This window comes from Bombus bifarius, unplaced genomic scaffold, assembly GCF_011952205.1.
Source record: "Bombus bifarius isolate JDL3187 unplaced genomic scaffold, Bbif_JDL3187 scf7180000009832, whole genome shotgun sequence".
Lineage (NCBI taxonomy): Eukaryota > Metazoa > Arthropoda > Insecta > Hymenoptera > Apidae > Bombus > Bombus bifarius.
Genome location: NW_022885363.1, coordinates 1076780 through 1103648, shown reverse-complemented (window position 1 = coordinate 1103648; position 26869 = coordinate 1076780). Strand labels below are relative to the sequence as shown.

General features: G+C 33.6%; 5 protein-coding genes across 7 annotated transcripts; 2 read left to right on the top strand and 3 right to left on the bottom strand.

Moving 5' to 3' along the window:
• Window positions 1-3751: 3751 nt before the first annotated feature.
• LOC117215861 (IQ and ubiquitin-like domain-containing protein) lies at window positions 3752-6531 on the bottom strand. Its single transcript, XM_033462399.1, has 3 exons — window positions 6279-6531; window positions 5819-6180; window positions 3752-5188 (listed from the first exon to the last, which is right to left on the bottom strand). Exons 2-3 carry the CDS (start codon window positions 6127-6129, stop codon window positions 3955-3957), a joined length of 1545 nt encoding a protein of 514 aa, XP_033318290.1. The 5' UTR covers window positions 6130-6180; window positions 6279-6531; the 3' UTR covers window positions 3752-3954.
• Window positions 6532-12907: 6376 nt separating this feature from the next.
• On the bottom strand, window positions 12908-15250 carry LOC117215859 (IQ and ubiquitin-like domain-containing protein). The gene is made up of 6 exons (XM_033462396.1): window positions 14968-15250; window positions 14584-14811; window positions 13964-14508; window positions 13663-13863; window positions 13197-13575; window positions 12908-13131 (listed from the first exon to the last, which is right to left on the bottom strand). The coding sequence occupies exons 1-6, from the start codon at window positions 15189-15191 to the stop codon at window positions 13026-13028; spliced, it is 1683 nt and encodes a 560-aa protein (XP_033318287.1). The 5' UTR covers window positions 15192-15250; the 3' UTR covers window positions 12908-13025.
• A 169-nt stretch (window positions 15251-15419) lies between these two features.
• LOC117215855 (N-alpha-acetyltransferase 35, NatC auxiliary subunit) lies at window positions 15420-19626 on the bottom strand. Of its 2 annotated transcripts, none has more exons than XM_033462392.1 (10): window positions 19314-19626; window positions 19072-19133; window positions 18229-18761; window positions 17940-18132; window positions 17687-17868; window positions 17286-17618; window positions 16811-17203; window positions 16560-16733; window positions 16371-16481; window positions 15420-16295 (listed from the first exon to the last, which is right to left on the bottom strand). In XM_033462392.1, exons 1-10 carry the CDS (start codon window positions 19370-19372, stop codon window positions 16155-16157), a joined length of 2181 nt encoding a protein of 726 aa, XP_033318283.1. In that variant the 5' UTR covers window positions 19373-19626; the 3' UTR covers window positions 15420-16154. The 2 variants fall into 2 exon arrangements, with proteins under 2 accessions (XP_033318283.1, XP_033318282.1); XM_033462391.1 differs by having other exon boundaries at window positions 16371-16487; window positions 19314-19623.
• Window positions 19627-20448: 822 nt separating this feature from the next.
• Window positions 20449-23610, top strand: LOC117215866 (endoplasmic reticulum junction formation protein lunapark-A). 2 transcript variants are annotated; one of them, XM_033462425.1, is made up of 10 exons: window positions 20451-20721; window positions 21545-21586; window positions 21662-21849; window positions 21926-22112; window positions 22205-22216; window positions 22354-22609; window positions 22713-22874; window positions 22968-23156; window positions 23236-23319; window positions 23393-23610. In XM_033462425.1, the coding sequence occupies exons 1-10, from the start codon at window positions 20695-20697 to the stop codon at window positions 23512-23514; spliced, it is 1269 nt and encodes a 422-aa protein (XP_033318316.1). In that variant the 5' UTR covers window positions 20451-20694; the 3' UTR covers window positions 23515-23610. The 2 variants fall into 2 exon arrangements, with proteins under 2 accessions (XP_033318317.1, XP_033318316.1); XM_033462426.1 differs by lacking the exon at window positions 22205-22216 and having other exon boundaries at window positions 20449-20721.
• A 480-nt stretch (window positions 23611-24090) lies between these two features.
• Window positions 24091-26842, top strand: LOC117215856 (condensin complex subunit 2-like). Its single transcript, XM_033462393.1, has 3 exons — window positions 24091-24373; window positions 24430-24553; window positions 24637-26842. The coding sequence occupies exon 3, from the start codon at window positions 24713-24715 to the stop codon at window positions 26708-26710; it is 1998 nt and encodes a 665-aa protein (XP_033318284.1). The 5' UTR covers window positions 24091-24373; window positions 24430-24553; window positions 24637-24712; the 3' UTR covers window positions 26711-26842.
• Window positions 26843-26869: the final 27 nt, after the last annotated feature.

Here is a 26869-nt window from a genome sequence, read left to right as displayed (position 1 = left end):
GAGACTATATATTTGTGAATATACTTTGGAATAAAATACAAGAATTTTAATGTAGTAAAAAGATTAATCTAATTCATCAATAAACAAAGGTGCAAAACTTCCATCCATAGCTCTAACATCGATAGCGTCCACGGTGCTGTTGTTTGGTCGTATAAACAAATTAATCGTTAAAATCGAATGCATACGATTAGCGGTAGACTGATTCATCGATAAGCTGTCATTACATCAGTCTGCTAACGATCACGTCACCGTACAAACGTTTTAATAGTGGCGTTGATACCCCGACCGCTTTGTCCGTGGCTACGTATAAAACTCATTAACGATATATTGAAATCGAAAGCGGTGTTAACGCGCTCGAATTTGTGGTCGATAATGTGAGGTATCCCCGTCTGTCTCGTTATTGTTCCATGCAGAAAAATTTGACAAGACGTCATAATAGATTCCTATGTTACAATTTTAATCTTATTAAGAAAAGTAAAGTGGATAATGATTACAACTTGTCATTTAATCTACAGAATGTTTAAATCGCATTTGAATTGCAACAGCTATTTAGAAATTAATAATGGTCGCACGTATCATTCTAATAATGATCATTATTACATGGCCCGCGTTATTATGATAATTACAACGTTCGGACACCATTCGATCACCGGCAATTAAATTATGAATAACCAAGTTACTTGCGCGTGAAACCGGGAATAACAATCGCTTGGTCTGGTATATCGCTAATTTATTTCAATTCATTTTGTCGGACGTAATAATCGAGCGAACGTCGAGTCGATCGATTTGCACAGACACCTATGATAGGGTATTAAACGGTCAGCCAACTTCTGACAAATTTAAATTGATGACTGTAACGGAGCCCATTTTTCGGTTTATTAACTTTCGTCGGTTGTTTAATTGAAAGAAATGATTAATCGATGGCGAAACTATCGACGTACGGGCCTGGTAAAAAGTTGAAAATTCGCCTGTAACCTGGCTATAATCGAATCCGTGTGTAGGTATGTATCGATTTGTCGCGTTATTGGTTCACCGAGGACAGACTCTCAATCAGAATAGAGGTAGGGGATTGAAAAAAAATTAAAATTAATCGTTGCCACAACCCCATTTCGGTTTATTAGTTTCCTTTCACTAGCCACTATCAATAGAAATGATTAATCGTTTGCCATTCGATGGCTAATTAATTGAAAGTTTTAATCTATCGATGTCGTATATCTCGTCGTTAAAGGCGGCTCGTTAAACGCATACCTACATTATTAGTACAAATTAAACGGTTCATCGATTCAACATCTTCTCCTCAATCCTCCCCACCAACGATTGCAATCGAATCAACCGAAATTATAGACATCATTTCCACGCTGAAACGTAGAAATAATGAAAGTAACGATGAAAGTGAACAATTCGATTAGATCAGAGGTAGCAATCAAAACTGCATCGGACCAGTTGATTAAATCGTGAGCTGACTGAAGTTTACGTTCGATAATTGCAAAATGATTTCTTCCTGGCCGCTGCTGAACTTCTGTCTTCGACTTCGACTTCGTAATTAGTTTCTTCAAGTATCGATAATTCAGTTTCAACTTTTAAAATGCCACGTTTATCGCGATAAATCCATACGAGATCGAATTTTTCGACCACTTGACAAATTATTAAAAGAAATCGATGATAATATCTTATCGTGAATACGATGGAAGAGCTTTCCACAGGGACAAATCGTTGAAAATCTCCTTCTACTTCTCCAGGGAGCTGCCATAATTTCAAATAATCGAAAAGTTCGCTGGGGGAGAGAAGTTCTGGCAACTCAATTCACTTTGACAATTCTTCGCTGAATATCGTGACCGTTTTCCTTCTCCGTGAAAGACGCTACTTGTTTATGCATTCACCAAGACGAAAACTCTATATCTGTGCGACGTCCGGTCCCGTTAGAATCCACCTGTACGATTAATTCGTTAAAAGACAATGTTTATTCTACGAAAAGAAAACACGATCTATAATGTAGTCTCCAATTTCACGAACATCGCTGAACTTTCCAAGCATCGTTGCAAAGTGACAGGAAGTAATTTTGTAGTTTGCAACATTGCTGCAGATCGCTCTAGAGAGTTTCCGGTGTTTCCCCTAGTTTTCGAACAGTTCCAACAACGTTGAAAAGGCCGTTTAATGGGCATTCGTAGAATATCGCGCTGTTCCTCCATTGTTGTCGCTTTTTTGTACCGTTATTTTACGAAATGAACATTTGACAATTACATTGGACAATTACAGTTTCACAAGCGATCATTTGATCTTTGTATATCACAGGAAGAGACTGGTACGTCAGTTTGACATAGTTGCGCCCCGTATTTAACATGTGCTTATCGCATTGAGCGTTAATCATCTTATATTAAACTTTGTGTCCGACCACATGCAGTCCTAAGCTACTTAACCGCGTTCTATAGTAGATGCGGCGACATTATCTGCGACAGTTGTAACGTTTCTGTTATTATCTGTTATCACACAAACTACTAAACTAAATGCTTCATCTAGACTTTGAATTTCAAGCAATTACAATTAACTTATTCATAAATAAAAATTCAATTTGAACGTTCGATTAATATCCAATCAACATTTAGGCAACTTTCACCTTTTACAGATAATAGATTAATAGATTTATTTATAAGCGACTAGATCGATTTAGTCAATAGATAGCAGAACATCCGAAAAGTGTTGTGTAAGTGTGATATCAGAGACGATACCACGGTCAATTTAATCGCTTTGACGCGGAACGACTCAAAGTGTATTTGAAATTTATGGCATTGGCTTAGCGACCATTTGATCAGACGTTGTATACAGCTGAAAGCTTCTTCAGTGAATACATTTATTAAGCAAATTGAATGCGGTGTCATATTCCTTATCAATATTAGAAGCCTTGACCGCAGAAGGAATAAGATCCATTACGGCATTCCACGTCCTACATACATTTCGATGTAGTATCTTAACAATTTCTGATTAACAATTGGGATCGTAGACCTCGTCTACAAATTAAAATTTTAAACGAATAACTTTCACGAGGTTACGGTCTTAAATTTAAATCACGGAACATTTTCACGTTACGACACAGTTCACCAGGAAATAAAAGTTGGCAGCTTTATGAGGACATGCGCGTTACGCACCCTGCGATAAACCATAAGACGACCATTTCGTTGGGCTTTATTACTGTTTTCCATCTTTTTAAATTGTAAGGATAAACACATAGATATCTTTTTTACTTCCCCTCCATAAAGCTGGACCTTCGTCTAATGGTTGGAAAATATTTAGGATTACCCAGAATGAAATTACAGAAACAGACTGCAGGATTGCTGAAAAAGAAACGTACAGCAGAGATCTTCTTCAGTTTCTATGCATACGCTATGTAAGGTATTTTCAACGCGAAAAATTCTCCTATAACACATATGACAGAAGATAATATAATATATCATAGTACCAATATAATATCAATTTTAAACTTTCTTAAATGAGAAAATCACATTTTGGTGTCGATGTTATTCCTTTAATAAACTTGCACACGAACAGAACTAAGAAAGTCAGATGATTAACTGCGATAAAAAATAAAAGATACAAATAACATATCCTGTTTTGTTGATGTAAAAGTTACTATAAGAATAATTATTTATTGGATGCTTCAAGAAATACACGGTACTTGTTATCCTTTAATATCTTTCTATTGAGATCACGTGGAGGTGTAAGGTGATAGATTTTTCATATTGAATAAATTTAGACGATCATGAAAATACTTTTATTTTATACCAGATATTCCATGTATACGAATTAAATATTCTCAGCATCTAACTATTCGCTCAACACTCTCAACGTGATATCAAACTTCGCTTTCTTTACTCTATCCTTTTACTGTACGCTGAAGAAAGTATCCGCAACTCGTTAATTAACTTCCCACGAAGAACAATAATAAATGAGCGTTTAATATCATTGTTTATTCCCACGAAGGCTCTTGAATTTGGCCACGAACTCGAACCGAAGTTTGGCCTGAAGATTCTTCGTGCAGAACTTTTGTAGTATCATCGGTCCGTAAAACTTATCGAGGTCAACTACCTTTCGATGCAACGAGGCTTCCGTCACGGTTAATAAAAGACAATTCCACGGTGACCACTCTTCGTCATTTCGAAATCTCACCAACCTCAACTCTTCTAAATTATCGTTTTCAGAAATGGCCGATTTTCCGTGCCAAATATCGTTCACCAAATGGTAAACGGCTTTTGCATCAATAACAAAAGCCAGACTGGTGTAACAATAGATTCTAGCTTCGCGACGTCTTATATCACGAAGAAGTCTTTGATAGGGCTCGTATACGAGCCGAGGCCCAGTGCGAACTCTCACGTAGAGACAGTAATTGCACGAAGAGGAACGGGACCATTTCTCGCGTGGGAACTTCTCGAGAGGCAATAGTCTGCCGCAGCTCCTGCAGATAGTTTTACAACTGGTCCGGAACCAACTGATCAGCCTCGAATCCTCTCGCTCGTTTCTCAAGGACTCCCTTGCCAATCTCAAAAAAGCCATCTTCAGGCCACTTCTTAACCAATTCAACTTACTTTCCTCCACGTTACGGGTCAACAGATCAATCTCTTGATTCAACAGACGTACCAGTTCATCAGATTCCTTACACGTATGAGGCTCTATATCCTTTCTCAATTTAGACAACATCTCAATTCTTTCCTTAACAGTCATATTTTCCTTCGACAACTCTTCGAACGTGCCTCTAAAGCATCTGGCGTGCTGTACAAACGGTGTAATTACAGGAATCGATTCTCCATGACTGGTTTTCCATACGACAGGCTTGCACAACTCATCCAAGAATTTTCTGTACGATTGCTCTCTCTTTTTTAATTTGATAGTGGTTTTCCTCGAATCAATAGCTCGCAATAGCTCTACCTCCTTTGATAGGATTAAACTGCACAATGCGATCCTGGACGACACGAACAGCTGTTCACTCGCACTCTTCGTCTCGTAGATACGCCAACGATCCAGCAGATTGTACAGCAACTCGAAGTCCGCCCTGGTACTCGGCGACGTGCGGTTTAGTATCACGAAATCCCGGCTGCGATAGAATCTCGGTACTGGCTGTATTTGCCGCCGGTTCGTGTTCTTAGCGCAGGCTGAAACGCCGCTCGACGAGATCGTGGTTTGCCGGCCGCGGTGAGCTCTGCGGGCAACGTCGAACAGACGTTTGAACAGGTGTTCCTCGGAGATTTTGTTCGTCGCCAAAAGTTTACGCCACGGAGTTACGAGCTCGTGTGCGCGCTGTGTTCTTCGTTGACACGTTCGATTCGAGGAAATCCAAAGGATTTTGGGGAGCAGACGGTTTGGCGAAGTTCGGGGGTTGAAAGCTGGGCTCTTGGAAATATTTCATCGGGTGGAAAGTCAGTGGAGAGCATTAAGCGCCAAGTACTAAACTAATACTTTGAATTGTAAAACTGTGTAAGTTAATCGAAGTAACAATTCGATAAGGTTGGAGAGGTTTAAAATTGATCTATATTACGTTAAATTATTGTAAATGGCGTGAGAAAGTTTCGAGTCCCGGAACAGAGAAATTCTGTTCTCTTAACCAGTTTCTCTTCGACCTACCTATGCAACGCGAGTAAATTGTGTATCTTACCGTAACATCGAGCTTTACGCTTCTCTTCGTACCGGCTAGAGCACTTAATTAATAAAAATAACTGATTTAACGAAGCTTCGTGGCTTTATTTCTGCCAGTCGCGAGATATGGCGAAAACCTGCCCTGTCCTGCTCGTATTCTACTCGCTACCTTAATATCCGCCGTTCGTTACTTTACCTGTAAAACCTCTGTATCTTTACGATGCTCTCTAGAATCTTCTCGTTCGAGTAATCCTTGAATCTCGGTTCCTTGGAATTTCTAAAACTTTGTATAAATCTGTCGCGGACGTTAGGAAAGAAATTCGTCTGCACTTCAACGTCGCATTCCACATTCGTAAATTTATCCACAGTAAAATTTGTCTGCGTTCTTTTGTCATTTTTGCCGTCATGTTTACCAGTTTGCGTGCACGTGTTCCGATAAATAGTTCCAGTCAGTTTGTGTTTCCAGCCAACTAAGTATGATTGTGTTTTAATCTCTGAATTCTCCATTTGAACTTTAATTAGTCATCAGTGGTATGGCTACACGGTCGATCGAATTAACTATGAAAAAAAAAAGAAGAAACGCGGTTGTGAAAGTATAACCATCGGCTAAGAGCTAGCCTGAAGATAATGGTAATGTGGCTAGTAAAGAAAATTACTGTGCCAAGGTTTAAAGGATTCGTTCGGAGGATTGCATCGTCCGCCGTTTTACAATTCCAAACGAGCGTTGTTGGACTCCACGAGAGAAAGAGCGACCGAAACTGACTACTCGGATTTAATCGCCGGAATTGTTTTTGCGTGTCTTCCGACCTCCACCGTCGTTTTCCACGTTGATAATCGTTTTGTTTTACTTTCCTCTATCTATCTTTGGATAATTTCCTTGTGTAAGTTTCTTCTCGATTTTAAAATCGAACTGATCTTTGGAATACAAAAAGATTCTTAATCTTGTTGTCTTTTTCTTTTCCTGGTGTGATAAATAAAATTATTATTACCTGGTAAAAATAGAAGACCAGCGATTGTAAAATAGTGCCAACATCTTTATGTCGTTTCACTTTTCTCGATCTTCGATAATTTCCTCCTAGAAGCTTCTCCTGCTTGTAACCAAACTGCACCTGGAAATACAAGAAATTTCTTGATATTTTTTATTCTTTCATCTTTTTAATGTGGAATACTTGTATTCGAGCCCATTGTACTCTGGGAAAAATAAGAGATCAATTGTAAATAAATGTAAGGATCGTTGTCCTTGAATCTCATTTACCGTAACTCAATATTCCACTTGGTCTAATTGTCGAATTTACACGAAATCCATAATTTAGGCTGGGTAAATGCAATTCGGTATTGTCCATTACAAATGTATCGCAAACCAGAAGTCACATGATACTCTGCACAAACAACGAACAGTAACGTTGGAGGACACGTGGCGCATTGTAAACATAATCACGTGCCATTAACAGTGTAAAGCACCGATGTGACATTAGAAATCACAAAGGGCAAACAGGCTGTCTGGTGAATCTGGCAACCTCATAAAATACCGCAAATGCAATCAATGCAGTGGGCCCCTATTAAATGCAATTTAAACATCGATTACTAAACTTATCACTTATTCGTATACTCTCTACTGATTCACAAAAGATGTTTATGCATACATAGAATGTAAGAAAGTTTTTAGGAAATTATCAATTTAAAATTGTTCAGTTCCGTTAGAATAAAGATAATTGCAGAAATTAGTATGCTTTTAATGGTACAGCTTTTTCATTTGTATTTAATTCTTTGAAAGAAGCAAAGGTCCAAATTTCCCATTAGAGAATGAAAGTATAATATTCCGTGGCACGAGTAACTTTCAAGTTATTAGTCTTGAACATCGTGGTCGAATGTGTTTTCTTCCCCGTTAGTTTTCGCCGCGTAATGGCCAATGAAAAAATTATAAGCATATAAAGTTAGCCATTGATATCCGAAATAAGTAAACAGCGTAAATATTATAACGTCAATCATCGACGTATCGCGTATTGCGTCATAAATTCAGTCATAAACGTAGATGTTATCGGTGACCGCTTAGTGTAGCATAAATTTCACCGTAAACGAACATGGACTGGCACAAATTCGATTATGAATAAGTACATTGCAAACGTAAATTTGGCCGCAAATAAGTTGGAACCAGAAAACTATCGTTTCGTTCGCCAAAATATTCCACGCGACTAATCAATTAAAATAAATTACGAGTAGACTGTGGCTTTTTATGAAGATTTATGAAAATTTAAATTTTTATGAATACAACGGAAGAAATAAAACCAGAGCAGAAATTAGTTTCGTACACTAAATATCATGACAAGTACCAATTATAACTTTGGCTTGCACAAAATTTCGTCAACCTATGAGCTATTTTTAAAAAACATACACTATAAACCTACCAACTTGTTTTCATTTTCAATTTATATGTCGGAGATGAAAGGAAAACCGGAGCCTTCCCTTTGCAATTTTGAGGAAGCCTTCTAATGCTTTAGCCTAGATTTTATCATAACTGTAATTAAGCAATTGTCATTTGTAATTGTTTGATATTTGTGAAAGCGAAAGTGGGTTCGAGGTGACAACCGGTCGCCGAACGTAGCCACGGTCACGGGATAAACGTTTTGCCTGACGAAGGTGTGGATCGGTTGTATCGTTCTCCATAGAAATCACATAGAATTGTACTTTAGAGATGTCGATATAATGGGACACACGTTGTATTAGGAATCAATCTCCAGACAGAAACTGCCTAGTAACGGCGTTTGGATCTTTCTCGATGTTTCCAAAGAGTATACAACAAACTTTTGACAGAAATTGCCTAGCAACAACTATTGGAACCTTCTCGATGTCTCCAGCGAGCATATAACAAACAAATGCAGTCGTATAGCGAAAAAGATTTTCATCAGATATTCATTCGTGTGATCGCCTTGGAAAGCGATACATCGAGCAATTTACCGAGTGTCTCAGCAATCGTATTTTTGTGTTTAAAATTATTCTACGCATAGTAAAGAGTTATCCCGTTGACCGTGGATTCGTTTGAACCCCGGAACATTGTTAATAGCGTTAATTAAATTCATTATTCGTAAAACCTATCAATCGTTAATCTCATTATTCGTTAAATTCATTATTCGTAAGACATATTATTCGTTCCTCTTATTGTTCGTTAAACTTATTATTCTTTAATCTAATTATTAGTTAAACTTATCGTTTGTTAATCTTATCATTTATTAAACTCATTATTCATAATATTTTGTAAAATCTTGTTTATTCGCGTAAATATATTCTCTGTTTTGTAAAACAATGGCTAATTCAAACGAAGAATCATTACGCGCCTTAAATCCTAATGATAACCCGACATATATTATATTAAAATTCTATTATTTAATAAAAAAAGAGACATTTACATCGGAAGAGTAACAAAAATACACTGATTATATTCTTCTGTTATGATCATGATTAAATTATGATTCAATTTTCCATAAACGTAAATATCATAATTCAGAAAAAAACCGAAAAATATGTTTTCTGAACAGCTTAATTTTTATCTTTTTGCGCACACAACTAAAGATACGAAAGGATATGACGTACTATGTGAGGAAGTTTAACTTCCACAGACTTCCAAATTATAAATACCTGTTAATTCAGGCCCCGAGCAGCGCTTAATTCTTTGTTATCCTGCCAAACGCCGGCTAAAGCTTTAGCATCTGCGGCGAACAGAGGAATGCACCCTTCAAGGTTTTATGGCTGATGGAAATCCAGCTGGTAATTCCGGAGTGCGCGGAAATGCACCGGCGAGAACGCGGAGAACCGTAAAACTTGTGTACCAGCGCGCGTTGTACGGTCGATGCATTCAATGCATCGCGTATAATTTGGCCCTTTAAACAAGAAAAACACGCATGTGTGCCCGCGTGTAGTTTATTTCTACTTTTTTTGCACCCTCTTATTTCGTTTAAAATGATTTTAACTTTTCTACTTTTTTTCCACACCCTTCTTTCGTTTAACACAGTTTCAATCGAGTCATTATAGAATACCGGGTCGTCCCAGATATCTCACTCTCTCTTTTTCTTTGTCTGTCTTTCATCTTGCTCACGGAAACATTGGAAACTCTGGAATAAGATGATACTGGAGTAAAAGATGGAAAATGAAAATTACGATTTTCTGAATTTGTACGTAGGATACGCAGGCTTCAGAGAAATAGTAAGCTTAGTTGGTTGGAGGTTGGCTGGATTATATACATAGTAAGACTCGCTATAGATTTTGGATTGGACGAATTGTAATTTAATTAGATTTCGTGGAACGTGTAATAACATGGAGAATTCATTTTGCACGTGTAAACTAGTCCCATGAACTAAGTGTTTACATTTCGCTTATTAAACGTTTGTGGCCGACTGAACACGGAAATTTAATTTGTGTTTAATTGGATCGCCAGCAGCTGACTAAAGATACATCTGCACATGAAACATTCGTGATTCTGCGAGGAGGCGATGAAGTCAAAAATGTACGAATCGTAACTAAGCAAGTGCGAGCAAGCATCTTCTTCGAATCGCGTTTTATCCACAATTCTGTTTTTTTGTGTTAACAAGAAATAAAAATAGCGGGCATCATATTTCTCCTCAATTTATGAAATACAGAATGACGTTGTATTTTCTATTTGTCTACACTGCCAACTTGTTCGTAAACATTCTCGCTTTGTTTATTTACATTGCAAGCATTTGTTTGTTTATTTAGGTTTTTAATATTTATGTTTGCTACCATGTATCTTCACATTCTACAGAGATTTTTGTGTCACGAAATTGTCAGAAAAATCTATTATCTTCTCAAGCAACGAGAAACATCTGAAGATATTTCAAGATCGAAAGAACGCCCGAGTAAAAGTTTCCATAAATTATTACGTACGATTTTTCGAAATTTTCCACTCACCGTGAATTATGAATTATTTAACGGGGAAACGAAAACAAAGGTTGTTAAGATACCGATACGAATGCAAAAATATTTGAGTAAATTGACTGGAATGGCGAAGAAATGCAAAAAGGGAATCGCCAATGTAACCGCTGCATCTGCGAGCGCACTCGCGCTCAACCGCCGAGTGGATGGTTTTTCATCCCTCCATCGGGATTAACGTTTTTTTTTCCTTTTCGAAATCAAATATAAATATTCTAAAATAATATTCCAATACCCTGAAACGATAACTGCAAAACTCCATTTTGCTGAAATTCCATTGAAATTCACGTTCGGAAGAGTTCTGCGTCGAAAATGAACAACATTTTCGAGCCAAACCCAACGAAAGATACATTTTATAAATATAAGGATATAACCGGAGGAAATATTACTGAATATTTCGATTAAATCGTTATCGTTAAAAGAAAGTAGAAAAGAGACGAACTCGCAAAAACGGACGTTCGTGTCGATGATAAATAAATGATAATTAAGAGTCGGGTTTCGTTGATAATGTTATCACCCATCGTCGAAAAAAAGAAGAATGGATTCGCAACACACTGTATTTATCTCGAAACGCGCGAATAACAAATGATTCTTTTCCGATAAATTAATAATCAAATTTAAAAATTAACCTCATTATACATAGATAAACGAGAAAATATTTAAGTAACTCGTGACATAGAAAATTCGACAAAGCAAATGTATAAATGTAAGAAGCAGAAGAAGTAAAGAATTGAATTGCAACGTATGCAAAATACAATTCGTCCTTTTTCGATTCAAATAATATTGTTGTACTCTACACTAAAGCTACTTTAAGCTATTCTATACCTCAACTCACTCGATGTTCCTCTTGTTTTGTATAGTTTACGACGCTCTGTGTTACTTTTATAACGCCTCTGTTTATCAGCTGCTTTTAGTCTCACGATTATTCATCGTTCGTTTCGTCGTGATTTGTCGTCGTCACCGAGAAATTTATTGTCTCTCGTCTTGTTCAGCTATAAATTGCCCAACGACGCGTGCACTAACGACCAAGAGGCGAACGACGGCAACGGCGATGGCAGCATAGCGTGCCTTGAAATAACGCATGCTATTAGATTTATCAAAACGACATCGTTGCACAGATAAAAAACGTGAAATCGGTGCCGGCAACGATCAGACTGAAAAGAAAGAACGGAGCTTTCAATGCGACGCAATCCATATAAGAGACTTCTGCACCACCTTAAAGGTCAAACCCTTAAATCCACCGTTGCCAATGACAACCTGCTTGGTCGATCGAAAGCACTTTCTAGTCCATTATTTTTCGATTTTATATATCGCACATTCAAAAAAGGAAGGAAATCACCATCCTCCAACTCTCCTCCCCTCGATCGCTGCCAGATACAAGAACAAGATAGAAGAAATCTAGATGAAGATCGTCTATCTTGCAATCGTCTATTTTTTTCTTTTTATATACTTGTCGGAGATGAAAGGAAAACCGGAGTCCTCCCTTTGCAATTTTGGGAAAGTCTTCTAATGCTTTAGCCTAGATTCTATCATAGCTGTAATTAAGCAATTGTTGTCATTCAATCTGATTGTAATTGTTCGATATTTGTGATAGCGAAAGTGGGTTCGAGGTGACAACCGGTCGCCGAACGTAGCCACGGTCACGGGATAAACGTTTTGCCTGACGAAGGTGTGGATCGGTTGTATTGTTCTCCCTAGAAATCACATAGAATTGTATTTTGGAGATGTCGATATAATGGGACACACGTTGTATTAGGAATCAAACTCCAGACAGAAACTGCCTAGCAACGGCGTTTGGATCTTTCTCGATGCTTCCAAAGAGTATACAACAAACTTTTGGCAGAAACTGCCTAGCAACGGCGATTAGAACCTTCTCGATGCCTCCAGCGAGCATATAACAAACAAATGCAGTCGTACAGCGAGAAAGATTTTCATCAGATCATCATTCGTGTGATCGCCTTGGAAAGTGATACATCGAGCAGATTACCGAGCATCTCAGCAATCGTATTTTTGTGTCTAAAATTATTCTACGCATAGTAGAGAGTTATCCCGTTGACCGTGGATTCGTTTGAACCCAAGAACGTTTATTAAACTCATTATTCGTTAAACTTATTATTCGTAAAACATATTATTCGTTGATCTTATTATTCGTTAAACTTATTATTCTTTAACCTAATCATTAGTTAAACTTATTATTTGTTAACCTTATTATTCATTAAACTCGATATTCGTAATATTTTGTAAAATCTTGTATATATGCGTAAATATAATCTCTGTTTTGTAAAACGATGGCTAATTCAAACGAAGAATCGTTACGCGCCTTAAATTCTAATGTTAACCCGACATACTTATTTTCTATAACAATTAATTATATGTATATATAAATATATTTAAGTAGAAAATAACCTTATAATTTGATTATATTGAAAGAGCGAACAGACGATTAGATACAGCAAAGTATATCATGTAAAAAGATAATCGTCCACTTTGATCGCTGCATTGTACACCGCTTTATCCTCGATTTTCTGAAATTTACCTTGAAACTCCTTCTCAAACTGTCTCAAATGCCTGCAACCAGTTCAATCGATACGTTATTTCCACTTCTCTATCTTTGAAACCGTATGTGCACGTACTTGAATTGGTTTTTCGCTAACTGATGAGACAACAAGATTTTTTCGATAAGTGGCTTCGAGTATACGCTCGCGAGATCCTTGATACTGCAATGAACGTCAGCCTCTTCCTCGGTTAAAAGGATACAATTCCACGGTGACCACTCCTCGTTTACGTCGTATCGAACGATCCGTAATAGGAACATATCTCTATTTTCACTGACTACAGAGTGGCCGTGCCAAATATTGTTCACCAAATGGTACATGTCGTGTTTTTGCATCATAAACGCGATGGCCGAAGGTGATTCTCTTTTCGTTTCCTCATAGCGCACACAGTCCAGTAGAAATTTGTAAGGGTCGTAGTTCACGTGTCTAATATTTCGTTCACGCAACCAAGTACAACCTTAAAGCAGTAAAAAAAAAAAAGTTTAATGCATATTTTCCGTTTAAATTTTTCGAGAAATTTAACGTCAAACGAGATCGATAGTACCAACGCAAGTAGACAGCCTTTTCATCCTTCCATGAACAGTGAATTGGTGAATAGGAAGCAATTTCAAACAACTGTGACACAATTTCGTTATAGGTTCAATTGGTTCTCGCAATTTTTCGTCATCTACGTTCTTACAAAAGTATCTGTCGTTGTTCACGCAACAGCACGAGTGCGACGTCCGTAAAAAGTTCAAGTAACTGTCTACATCGTGAAAGAGAAAGCGGAAAGAAGTTTTGTTAACAATTCTTCTGCCACCTTGGAACGTCACAGGACAAAATCTTGTATATTATTTTTTTCTTACAAACTATCCTTTCTCGAAAGTAGCCTAGTGACATGCGTTTCATCCCCCTTGCCAAGTAGGTCAGCTCTTCGTCCAAGAGTCGTATCAAATGGAAAACAGACACACAGTTGTGTAACTCCAACGATTTCTTCAGTATCGTGAGCATCTCCATGCGTTCCTCGCGAGTAACATCGTAGTTCATCAACGAGTCGTAAATCATTTTCAATTCTCTTGCCTTCTGGTTTCTCATTGTGTCCATTTCCAGCAATTTATTCTTGTAACCGTTCCACAGAATAGGCTTGCAATTAACCGCAACAAATTTCGCGCGTTTCCGCTTCCTGTAGCGCTGCCTCACCGCCTGTCTTTTCTCGTCGATTACATTCAACATTTCTATGGTTTTTTCCAAAATTTCGTGATTTTCTGCACATCTGGCAGGTTTAAAGAAACGTAGCTTCGCGCATTCAAGGCGATCGCGTCTCCATTTTTCAACCAAACCATATAACAGATCAAAATCCGATCGAGTTTTGGGATGAATTGTTCGAAGAATTTCCTGCTGATGCCTCTTCCTGAGACGTCAATCGATATATATAATATGGTTTTGAGCGACTTTGTACATTTCACGTGTTTTAAATGCTACATACCTGTATAACATTATCTTTTCTGCTTCGTATAGCTTACAACCTTTGACTAACTCTCGGTACTGTCTCGCATATTCTTTGATATACTTCAATAATTTGTATATTCTATAGTTTCTTTGGATAATTCGCGCCTTTCCATCGTAATCCAGTCGTTTCATCATTTCTTCGTATGTTTCGTATGGTTTTGATGTTACATATTTATCCGATTCGGCCGATATAAAGTAATCAGATCTAAACAGAGAGGAAGATATAAATTAACGAAAAAGAATGATAAAAGAAATTCTCGATTATTGAAACCAAGCAAAGGAAACTAAGAAATTAAAGGAGGAATTGAAAATAAAATTAGAAGTATTTGTTTTAATTTAAATGGAAGAAAACCACGTATACCGCCACATCTGTGTTGGGTGAACGCATGGTGTTTGCGTAAATACATCTGTCCAAGAAATATATTGCACTTTTTTACTGCACTTTTCTTTTTCTGGCTTCCTTAGGGGGCCTGTTTGCGATTCGGCATTTAAATACTCTACTTGGGTAATTTTATGCTTCCATCCTCCCAAATAAGGTTTTTTTATTCTTCGATCTTCCACTTCTACGGAACGGCAGCAAACCATTTTGAAATTTTGTATATATTAATAGGCGTTTTAAACGTTTTAAACAAAAAAATATTTGCTTAGTTAAAACGACTTGGTTTTAAGGAATAATAGATTAGATGTTGAATATAGATGCAAACTCAAACAAATCTGGTTATTCATTTTTTTATTGATATTCATGTATATATATATATATATATAACATAATGTATTATTATTGGATAATGTTATTTATTAAATACACAACCATTTCAGAGTATTATTTTTATTAGACATACATCACTTTCTCTTCTTTCTGATTTTACAGTGAAATTTAGAGTTTCAGTTTAATGTTACAATATTCTCTCGTTCCTGTACAATACAGAATTTAATAATGTATAAATCATGTCTTCCTAAAATGTAGGGAATATAATACTCATAGACGCAAACAATTTAGATCACGTTTGATTAATAATGTTACGGATTGTTATTATAAAAAAGATTGTTATCGGAACATGTGTTACATAGCTGAAGCCTGCAATATATATTCAAAATGTTGCAGATGTCACTAACAAGAACTGTTAACAATTTCATTGATAAGATGTGTTACTATACAACATTTTGAGACTATACATTCTATACTTTTGTTATTTACATTTCATAACGATCTGTAAATTTCACGAACCTTATCTTCAAACGACCGACGCATTCATTCTTAATATCCACATGAATTCACTTAAAACATACGATTTATGATAAACTATATACAAATATCATTTTCATTCTTTATAGAAATTTATCCACAAAATATGTACGATAAATAATACATATCTGTACAATGAAGGGTGTATCGTTAATAAAACAAAAAAGGGGGGGAGCTTTAAACATTGTATTAGACAAAAAAAGGCATCCAAAATCAACAACACAAAAATATTTTCTGCACGATTAGAGCTAGAATAAATAATATGTCATTTATAGCATGAAATGATGACCGTTGCAAATGATTTAGATCAATTTTATCAATGGGAAATGTTGATGATACGAGAAGTCAAATACTGGAGGTTCTTTGGAATCCTTTTTATGCCCATCAGCGAGTAACTTTAGAACCACGAAATTCGTTTTCGCCACTTTTAATAAATCATTGATCTGTAAATCAAGCGCTATAATGAGTAAAATATGTTTAATACAAACATAGGAATCGAAAGGTTTAAAAATATTTACCTCATTTAGAGTACTAGAATTTTGTGGATAAAAAGACAAAGCTCGTTCTAACATATTTCTAGCTTGATGAAAATGACGACAACCGGCTAAGTACAGCATTTCACTAGTAACCTTTTCCTAGGAAAATAGAAGTTAAGAAAAAATGCTCCATGCTAGTTAAAATCAAGAAGAATAGGCCACTATACTCACGTTTCTTTTATGCATCTGTGCATTCGTCATATCTAAGAATTCTTGATAATGTACCGGAGGTGGAGTGAGTAACGAAGAAAATGGTAATAACCTGTGCTCATATCGTACTCGTTCTGAATCAAATGGCGACTCGGGAAGTGGTATTTTACCATCCATACGAAAACCAACTAAAGCCTATAAAACAAATTTTATAGATGAAATTAAATCATGAAGATAACATTTTATAAAAAAATCAGACATGCGCAACTTACTTTGTAATATCCTCCACATATATTTTGCATCGCTTGATACATTAATATTTCTAAATTGTACGGTCTTGATGTTGATTTTTTCTTCTTGTTTTTCGCACTTTTCTTACCACCTCTACCTTTATGTGTATCATTATGTACATCATGTTCCATCAAGAACGTATTGGCTCTTGTAATAGCCGATACTAGCCATCCATAAAGAAATTCATATAGGTACCAAAATATATAGTGATATTCATGCACCGAATATAATTCCAATTCAAAGCCACTTAATAAATACATGACCATAACTCGTAGTGTATGATACAAGATCCATGTTCCGAAACAAGCTAAATGTGACCTTGGTGTATCACTTTTCATTGACAAGGCATGTAAAAATCCATCAACTCTTTCAGCCTGGCAAAATTTCAAACATACATTAGTTTGAAGTTATGAAATATTCCAATGTTATGAAATATAAATTAGCTTTTAAACTCACTTCATCCTGTAATATTGCAAAATCATCCAATAAATGTGCTAATTTGTCTCTCTGTCTTGCTCTATTATGGCCAGTAAGTTGCAACAAACTACCAAAGAGACCCACACAATGAGATAAAAAACTATCAACATATTCCTTAGCTTGATGATTTTGAAGTAACGTGCTCTTTGGCATTAGTACCGGAGGTGCTATGAAATTCCGCGCTGCATCTTTCAAAACATCGGCAAAATTTTGCACACCAAATACTCGATTTGTTGTAGGTAAATAAACTATTTGCAACATTGATCTGGATAATATACATGGACTTCGTCGTGAAAATTCTAAAAAAAAGTCCTAAAAAGAAATCAGTGTACTTGGAATTTATGCCAAAAATTTTTAGTAACCTATAGATTTTGTCTTACCAAAGCTGCATGAAAACCATTCTGATTAGTAATCGTAGTAACTGTTCGAAATCTGTTTAATAGCTCATCCAAATATTTTAAAGCCTCTAGTCTTGGCTTTATTTTTGTATACCGTGGAAATGTTGGTGGTAATAATCTTTGATTCACCATAGGGTCAAACCCCATAATATTTGGATAATTTGCTACAATCATTACATAATACATGATGTAAACTATATACTATGACGTAAACTATAAATTTTGAAAAACTTACATATTTCATCAGCTTTTTCTCCACTGTTTACTGTTTTAATCATCATTTGAATCATATAAGAACATCTTGATAACAATGTATGACAATCGTTTAAATTTTGTTGCAACTGTTCTTTCTTTCCCATTAATGATAAAATTTGATAAAATATTTTTGTAAATCTAATTCTGGCATAGAGTGCTAATCTATCACCATACTGAAAGAAATAATAACAATTTCAGTAATTAGTTATATCCTTAGTCGTTCACAAAAGTTCAATAAATGTATCTTGTGTTCCAAAACATGCACCTACTTCTTTCTCTGATACTATATGAATTGGTTTTATTCTTTTCCCAGGTAGTTCATCTTCTACTTCTCTCAGCATGGATATGATTTTTTGTTCTGTAATATCCTGTTGCAATCTATAACCATAAGTAACACTCTGGAAATCTTCTTCCTCAAAAACTAATGCTTTATTGATGCAATCTTTAATTATTTCAATTATTTTATATACAGCATAACAAAAGGTTCTCAAAGGTTTATCCACTATTTGACTCGGTTGGTGAAGATATAAATTAGTGAAAACTGTTTGCGCTAAACTATGGCCTTCAAGCCAAGACACTATGCACGCATATGTTGAATCTATTATTCCTATAACTTCTGATGGTGTCAAATTGTCCAATTTCAATGCACCAGAGTCAACAGCCTGTGTAAAAGTGCATGGTTTGTTGTTGCCTCTATTACATAGCATGCCAACATCCATTTTTGGATCCATCATTTCAATTGCAGACATGGCCTCAAATAATCCAAATAACTCATCACGCAATAGTTCACCCAATTCCAACTCTAAATAAACATAACAATAAAGTGTTTTGTATTGTATTAAATAAATATTTTGTATATAAAATATTGTTTCGATTAATTCATATCATTAATCATTATAAATTAATTTCCCATTAAATAGTGATACTTAAATGCTAACAATGTTATTGGATAAAATTACATGATTATTTGAACAAAACAAGTTGTATACAAATGAAAACTAAATTGTCTCTACCATAATAAAACAAAAAAATATGAGGGGGAGAAAAAGAAATAAAAAAGAACTTGTAAAGCAAGCATTTGCAAAGGAGAAAATAAGTTTGTAAATAAGCACCTGTAATGGCATCGAAAAATTCTTGGGTAATATCCACCCAATTGTAAGTAACTTGGTCGAATCTGCAATGTAAATAGATATAAAAATTAAAAAATATCGCCGAGAATTACAAATAATGTTATACGTTAGGTTATTTTCCCAAAGCCTAGCTGTAAACGTAACATTCTTATTTTAATATTTCCATGTAATTACACGTTAGTTATCAGTGATTTTTCTATTACAATTAATATATCACAACTCACTGTGATTCTTTATCTTCGCCCATGTCAACCGAATTCTGTTCTTCTACCATGGTCGCCATTCTTGCAGACTGACCTGTCACATTTAACGGCACTGCCAACAGTAGAAGCTTCTACATAATCCTCGTATCAAAAATTAACCCCTGAGAAGCTCCCCTTACGTCAAACAGGAGTTATATACTCACAAAGTCTTGAAATTATTGAATAAGTATAAAATCTCCTATATTGTTGTATATTTATCAGATGAAATGTATTTAGACAAATCATGTGTAGATATACAATGAAAATATATATTCAGATAAAATGATTTTAAGAACGTTTATATTCAAGCATTTGAATTTATGACAATTTCAGGTATCCAAAACATACTGTAAACTAAAGAGCAATCCACGGAAATAAGCGTTAATGTTTTGTCTTGTTTTATGTTTAGTAATTTTATTTCAGATTTCAAATGGATGATAAAGTATGGAAGAATAAAGTCTCGCTATATTTTGAAAATATTCTCTGTCACTATCAAAATTTATTTGAATACTAATGTTATTTTCAGGAACTTTTAAACAAACTGAAAATACTCTGTCAAATAGGATTCGAATTACAAAAATTGTATAACTTGTTACGATTAATGACGATTGATTTGAAAAAAATTATAGATTATTTCACTTCGTTAAATTATAATTAATTTTTTATTCTTATTAACGGGGTTAGATTAATGATATTTATTAACACTTTGGTAAAGTACATAAATTTAATAATATTTCTTCTAGGTGAGTGAGTTAAAGCATTTTTGAATATAAATATTTGATCTCTGTGTATATATTTAAATAAATCTGCAAAATGGAAAAACATATAATGAAATTGGTACATTAGGTAGGTGTTATGAATTAAATGTTCTACAATTTAATTAATCATAAATTTTTATAGGTTATAATAAATCAGGATAAATTTAATCTCTTTATGTAAGTAGTTTATTACTATTGTCGTTTGTAACATGAAAATATTATAATCCCTAGGACGATACATTTTCTGAATGAAAATTTTAGTTTTACATAGGAATTATCCTTAACGATTCCTTTGCACTCTTTCCAGGTGTTATATATATATATATATATCATTGTCAGCATAGCGTAACCGTGCATTTTCTGCTGCATTATACAGAATACATATTCTAGTCATACACACATATATATTCACCTGTATACATATATATTATGTTAAATATCTATGTATCTTCGCTTATGGGTCAGCATTGGCTCGATTCCAAGAATATTTTACAAATTTGGAGCTGTTCGAAGTCTGCTCAATAAAAAAAAAGAAAAAAATTGCATGAATCTCTTACGTTTGATCGGTTTTATCTTTGACGAGAACTTATTAAAATTTGGACATAATGGGGATTATATTATCAAGATTTCGCGTAAGTCTCCGGTAGTATGTAAATAACATTAATACTGTATTACTGAGGTTAACATTTTGTCATGTTATAAATCTTTTACTAAGCATTCAAAAATAATTTAGATATAATATTTTATAACAAATGCTTAAATTTTTAACGCATAATGTATTATGTTTTATAATATTTAAATGCAATTAATTCAAACACATTTCTTTATATATGACAAATTTTTAGGTTAGGCGCGAAAATAAGGAAGTTTTGAATAAGTTTGCTAAAGAATAACTTTGTTATCATAATATATAACAATATAAATTCTTAAACATTTATAATTTATGATTTTTGTAGCTTAATGTCTATAACCATATTTGAATAAGATTTCCAATATTGAATAATTAATTAACATTGACTTTTAATATATGCAGAATTCTCGTACAATATAAAATTATTATTCAATGATATTACGTTCAAATTATTTAAATTTTGTCAAACCAAAAAGGCAGAAAGTAATATATACATACAAAGTAAAAATACAAGAAAATAAAAATGTTTGAAAATACATACAAATGTTTGTAACTGCTTTGTCTTAAAAAATTGTATAAAGATACTTACCTATTTTATGTTGTATAATAAAAATTATTATATAAAAATAAAGTATTATAACCTGAAACATAACATAAATTTCCATTTGAATTTGATAATTAAATTTCATTTTCATTTAAAATATGTTAGTATATAAATAAGTACATTGAGAGAAGAGAGAGAGAAAGAGAATATTATATATGGAAATACTTTTCCTTTTATTACAAATGTAATTGGGTTAAAACAAATTATTTTTATATTTCAGAGGAAGAAAACAACAATTGAAATTTTGGAGGATCTTGATGCGGTAAAATATTTATATTCTTTTACTTGTATTTATGTTGATAACTAGATAAGTAATCGAAAATTCCTTCTTTAACAGAAAATTAAAGAGATAGAAAGATATGGATATAGTACAGAACAAAGACATAAAAAGATTGTTGGAACTCTGATATTATACAGTGTGATACTTTATATTATAACAGCATTCATTTTTTACTTCTATTTCTTCCCTGCATCACTATATGATCAAATATTTTATATCATTCCACTGTTAATTTTTCCAATTTTGTAAGTATTTTAATTGTATTTATTTCTTTTACTAAATTATTCAAGAGGTGTGACAAAATGTATCTCATTGTCGCAGAATATTGCTTACAAAAAAGATGGTAACCTGGTATTATAAATGTAAAATTTCTAAAAATCAAGATAGATTAAGTAGTATGCAATCTGAAAAAAAGAAAATTCTAGATGAAGTTACAGAGACTGAAACATATAAAAAAGCTAAAGAAATTCTGTTAAAGTTTGCACCTGATCAATTAAGAATGACTCCAGTAAGTAAATCTATAATATAATTTCTTTATTTTAGTTACATAATATAATCTTTACAAATTTTTAATAATTGAATTATTTTTACATCTTTCAGTTGTCCCCGCAGGTTTGTATTTTACACGATAAAATATATGAAGAATGAATTTTTGATAATTATGAGTATCTTTTTGGATAAGAAAGTACTAGAGAAACATTTGAATATATAGAAGATAAAAAGTCTAGTAAAAGATTCTTTCATTTTAGACAACTTTTAAAGTGTCATCATCAGCAGAAACTCCTAAACGATCAAGTACACCACAGCATATAATATCTCCAGTATCACCTTCTACGGAACTGAGAAGACGTATAATAATAAATCAAAATCAACCACTGAATGTGCATAGTGGTATACCTGCTAACACTGGTCTTGTCCCAGTTGGCACAGCTCCCACTCAGAATCCATTAAATACTTCCTTCCAGGGTGGTATTAGACCAGTTAATACTCCAATTCGTGATTATCGTTAGTATTTTCAGGACTACGATTGCTAATTTTTATTTTTTTAATTTATTAAAAATTAATTTATTCAAGTAAAATTTTTTTTATTGAGGTTTTTTGTTACTAGGAACTCCGTTACCACGTCCAGTATTACCGCGGCAAAGGACTTATTTGGATCGATTGATTGATTATCTTGTTGGAGATGGTCCATCGAATCGATATGCATTAGTGTGTCGAAATTGTGAGTCTCACAATGGGATGGCTCTCAAAGAGGAATTTGAATATTTCGGTAAACATTTGTCATAATCTGCCAAAAAGAGTTAAGTATAAAGATTTAATTACGTTACTAAATATTCAAAATATATGTATTTTGATTTTGTAGGATTCAGATGTTGTTATTGCAACTTTTGGAATCGTGCAAGAAAACAGAAGCCATCTGCTCCGAAATTAACGTATAATGTTGCACATAGTAGTTCATCTTTAAATACTTCTGAATATGTAGCATCTGATCCAAATGTAGCCGAACATTTAAAACCTCCGCAAACGGAATCAATAAATGCATCGGATACAGGTTTGAATAAAAAGAAAGCTAATGTATAAACTGTTTGGGATTGAAGAAATAATTGGAATCAATCGAAAATAATTTTTAGATTCAGATATCGAAGTCGTTGAGCGACCAACAGAAGCATTGGAAAAGATTGAACACGTTACTGAACCAGTTAAAGATACATGTGGTAAGTAACGTTGTTGTTAATCATACTCATAATCTAATATATTTTTTGGTATTATAAATAATTACAATCACAGATGAACCAAACAATGCCGAGCCACACAATGCGGAATCGGACACTACGGAGTCCGAAACGAAAGAAGCACATAATTGTGACGAGAGTGATGAAAAAATGGATATCGACGAATCATCGTCTTAAAAAAATATATTTTGGAATAATTTATAACACGAAACTTTTTGTTATGAAACGTTATGTGTTAACAAAATATATTTTGAAATAATGTGCAACATGAAATTTTGTTCAATCTCAATCGTAAGATCTGCAAAAGGTCCACCCTAAGTCCATGCTTTATAATGAATCCTTACTATATAAGTAAAATATATACTTACTAAATAATCGTGATATTGGGTTCTTTTGCAAATTTTTCTCTGAGATAAATCTTTCATAGTTACGTCAATCCAAATCTGCCATCTTTACTAGTGATGAATCTGAACTCTTAGGAATAAAAAAACAAATAAACAAAAAAACAACCTGTAAAAAAAAAGAAAAGCATAGATAATCTAAGAATATTTTTTCGAAAACTGATCGGCTATTTGTTGTCTTTACGCGGGAGGATAATTATAGGTATTTTATAATTTTCAATTAGTTCCGCGCTAGAAATGGGGTGCGCTAATGTCGCAGCCTCTTGGCGCTTTTCTATGTGCTTAGTAGCAGCTGTTAGTAGTCGCTATGTTATATTCTTTTATGTCAAATAAAATTTTTAAATTATTAAATAAATGTAATTGTTTTAATTGTTTTGTTATAGTTGATTTCTTATTTATCAGAAACAATATATTTAGAAAAATAATATAGTAAATATACCATGAAAATAAGAATTATTTATTATTATCCAAATAAAATGGTTTTAAGAACACTTGCATTCAAACTTGTTTGAATTTGTGATAATTTCGGTTGATCAAAGAAAAACATTGTGGAATGAATGCATAATATTAAGTTAATTTTCAAAATATTTTTCTTGTATCTATTTCTACAAACTTTCTTTTAAATGGATAATAAGGTATACAAAAGTAAAGTTTCATTGAATTTATGTAAATATTAATGCGTTACTTTCAGGAGCTTTTTAACGAACTGATAGCACTTCGACAAATGCAACTCGAACTCCAACAACTTTATACTTTGTTACGTTTAATGAGGATTGATTTGGAAAAGATTATAGGCAATTTTACTTCGTTAAGTGGTAAGTATTTTTTGTTTTCGTTCATTTTCGTTAAACTTTGTTAACACTTTGGTAAAGTACATAAACGGAAATGTCTGTTTTAGGTGAATGAGAAAAGGCATCTTTAAATACATTTATATATATTTGATCTCTGTGTATATATTTAAATAAGTCTGCAAAATGGAAAAGGAAATAATATTAGGAACATCATCGTCATCATCTCTGCGAAGAAAATCTTTTGTACTACAAAGTACATTATCACCCAAATTGGTAGAAAACAATGACGAAGCTGAAAGATTGGCTAGACGTCATGAATTAAATGCTTCCACAGCATCAGTAGAAAATTTAAGCACAAATAAAAAACGAAGATCTTTGGGTCTTGGTTTTCTAGCACATATGCCGACACATGAGATAAAGGATCGTATGGCTGAATGTATAAAACTTAATATTGAAAACAAGATTAATGTGAAAAATGCATTTAGTCTTGAAATAATTGACTTCATGTCCTATATGATAAAAAAACAAGATGCCAACATATCTAATTTGCAAGCAGCTAGTACATCTTTAGATGTAAGCACAAAAATCTATGGTTTTCGTGTAGATGGAGTTTATACTGAAATAATGAAAATAGCTAGTGGAATAGATAAGCAACAAAATGATAGCTCAATTGATGAAGTAAATGGAGAGCTAAATACCGAGCAAGGAGATCAAGTGAAAGATATAAGAATACATAAGAAAAAGGGGAAAAAGAAAAACAAACAGAAGATTTTTAGTACGACAGATAGCTTAAAAGGAACTGTAGAAATTATGAAGCCTTCTTTGTGGATAATGGAAAATGAGGATTCACAAACTACAGATGCATTATATCAAGTAATGCTGTCAAATCATGCAAATTCAAACTATTCTTTACATTTATATCATGATGTTATTGTGGATGTTGTAGAACAAAAAATAGACAAAAAAGACGCAAAAATAATTATTCCCCAGATGGAAGATTTTTCTAAATTAGAAATATGTCCACTTTTAACCAATTTTGAATTTCAAAATTGGATCAACGATATTGAGAAAGAAACAGGAGAAGGAGAAGAAGAAGATAAAGGTATAAAGTCAAAGAGTGACAATGAAAGTGGATTTCAATTTGATTTAGATGCTAGCTTACCATCTGAGGAAGAAGTGCCTCATGATGATATGAATTATTTAGATATTCAAGATGATGTGGAAAATACAGAGAAATGTGCAGAGGTACAAAAATCAACAGAAAAAATTGTAGACTTATGTAAAGTTTTATCTAATGTTGGAGTGATTAAAACATCTGAGTATTCCTTCCTTCAGAAAAGTTTGAATATACACTGGGCTGGTCCATCTCATTGGAGAATAAGTAATTTTTCAAAACTATCTGGAAGTAAAATTATCGCCGCTTGTCCACAGAAGCCAGGTAGAAAAAGAAAAGAAATAGAAATATGTTATGACGACAGTATAAAAACAACAGTAGTACCAAAATTTGTAGTAAGTAAAGTTACAAAGTTTGATGCTGCCAATTTAGAGTGGTATGAAGAAAGACTTACATTACCACGAGATATGCATTATGATATTGCAAGTGCTGCTAAATTGTACCTTCATGAATTAATACATATAAATATGAAAAAGGATCAATTAGATGCCACTCATGTATCTGATATAGAGAATTATAATTATGATAATGAAAATGATATATCAAATTATTGTCCACGTGTCTCTAATGAAGACTATGCATTAAATGAAGATAATAATGATCTTGAAAATAATGACGAAGTTGAAAATGATGAAGCAGAAGCACAAATGATTTTTACTGGAGATAACTTAGTAGCTATTCCTAAATTAACAAATAAGATATCCATTGCATATAGTACACGTGCTAAAAGAATCGATATGCGACAACTAAAAAAATCCATTTGGAAAAGCCTAACTATGTGCAATGATACAGAAAATATTGAAAACCGAGAAAAAGAAAATAGAATGAAAGAAAATAGATGTTTTAGTGAGGTTTGTAAAACATTACCGAATTTATTAACAAAAGCCAATATAGAAGTCCTAAGTTTTCCTATTTCTTTTGTATCATTGCTACATTTAGCAAATGAAAAGACATTAAAAATACAGTCTGTTCCAGATATGTCTGATCTTATCATAGAAGCAAGTTAAGTACATATATACTACAATCAACAATAAAATAACAGAATAATATTAAGTCCATAATAAAATGCAAATATTATTTTATATATTGTGATGACGTTATATAAATCGTGCATTAAAACAGAGTTTTATTAATATCTAGTTGTGTCTAGTTCTTTTCATTATTCT

Excerpts from the sequence above, each read along its gene's own strand:
- LOC117215866 (XM_033462425.1), top strand. The coding sequence starts at position 20,695 with ATGGGGATTATATTATCAAGATTTCGC. Across the intron at positions 22,610-22,712 it reads TACTCCAATTCGTGATTATC|GAACTCCGTTACCACGTCCA; the intron begins GTTAGTATTTTC and ends TTTTGTTACTAG. Across the intron at positions 23,157-23,235 it reads AATAAATGCATCGGATACAG|ATTCAGATATCGAAGTCGTT; the intron begins GTTTGAATAAAA and ends AATAATTTTTAG.
- LOC117215856 (XM_033462393.1), top strand. The coding sequence starts at position 24,713 with ATGGAAAAGGAAATAATATTAGGAACATCATCGTCATCATCTCTGCGA.
- LOC117215855 (XM_033462391.1), bottom strand. The coding sequence starts at position 19,372 with ATGGCGACCATGGTAGAAGAACAGAATTCGGTTGACATGGGCGAAGAT. Across the intron at positions 17,619-17,686 it reads ATGGTTTTCATGCAGCTTTG|GACTTTTTTTTAGAATTTTC; the intron begins GTAAGACAAAAT and ends ATTTCTTTTTAG. Across the intron at positions 16,296-16,370 it reads ATTCTAGTACTCTAAATGAG|ATCAATGATTTATTAAAAGT; the intron begins GTAAATATTTTT and ends CTTGATTTACAG.
- LOC117215861 (XM_033462399.1), bottom strand. The coding sequence starts at position 6,129 with ATGGAGAATTCAGAGATTAAAACACAATCATACTTAGTTGGCTGGAAA. Across the intron at positions 5,189-5,818 it reads AAGATACAGAGGTTTTACAG|AGCTCACCGCGGCCGGCAAA; the intron begins GTAAAGTAACGA and ends CGTTGCCCGCAG.
- LOC117215859 (XM_033462396.1), bottom strand. The coding sequence starts at position 15,191 with ATGGTTTGCTGCCGTTCCGTAGAAGTGGAAGATCGAAGAATAAAAAAA. Across the intron at positions 13,864-13,963 it reads CTTTCGAGAAAGGATAGTTT|ACAGTTACTTGAACTTTTTA; the intron begins GTAAGAAAAAAA and ends TTCACGATGTAG. Across the intron at positions 13,576-13,662 it reads AAGGCTGTCTACTTGCGTTG|GTTGTACTTGGTTGCGTGAA; the intron begins GTACTATCGATC and ends TACTGCTTTAAG.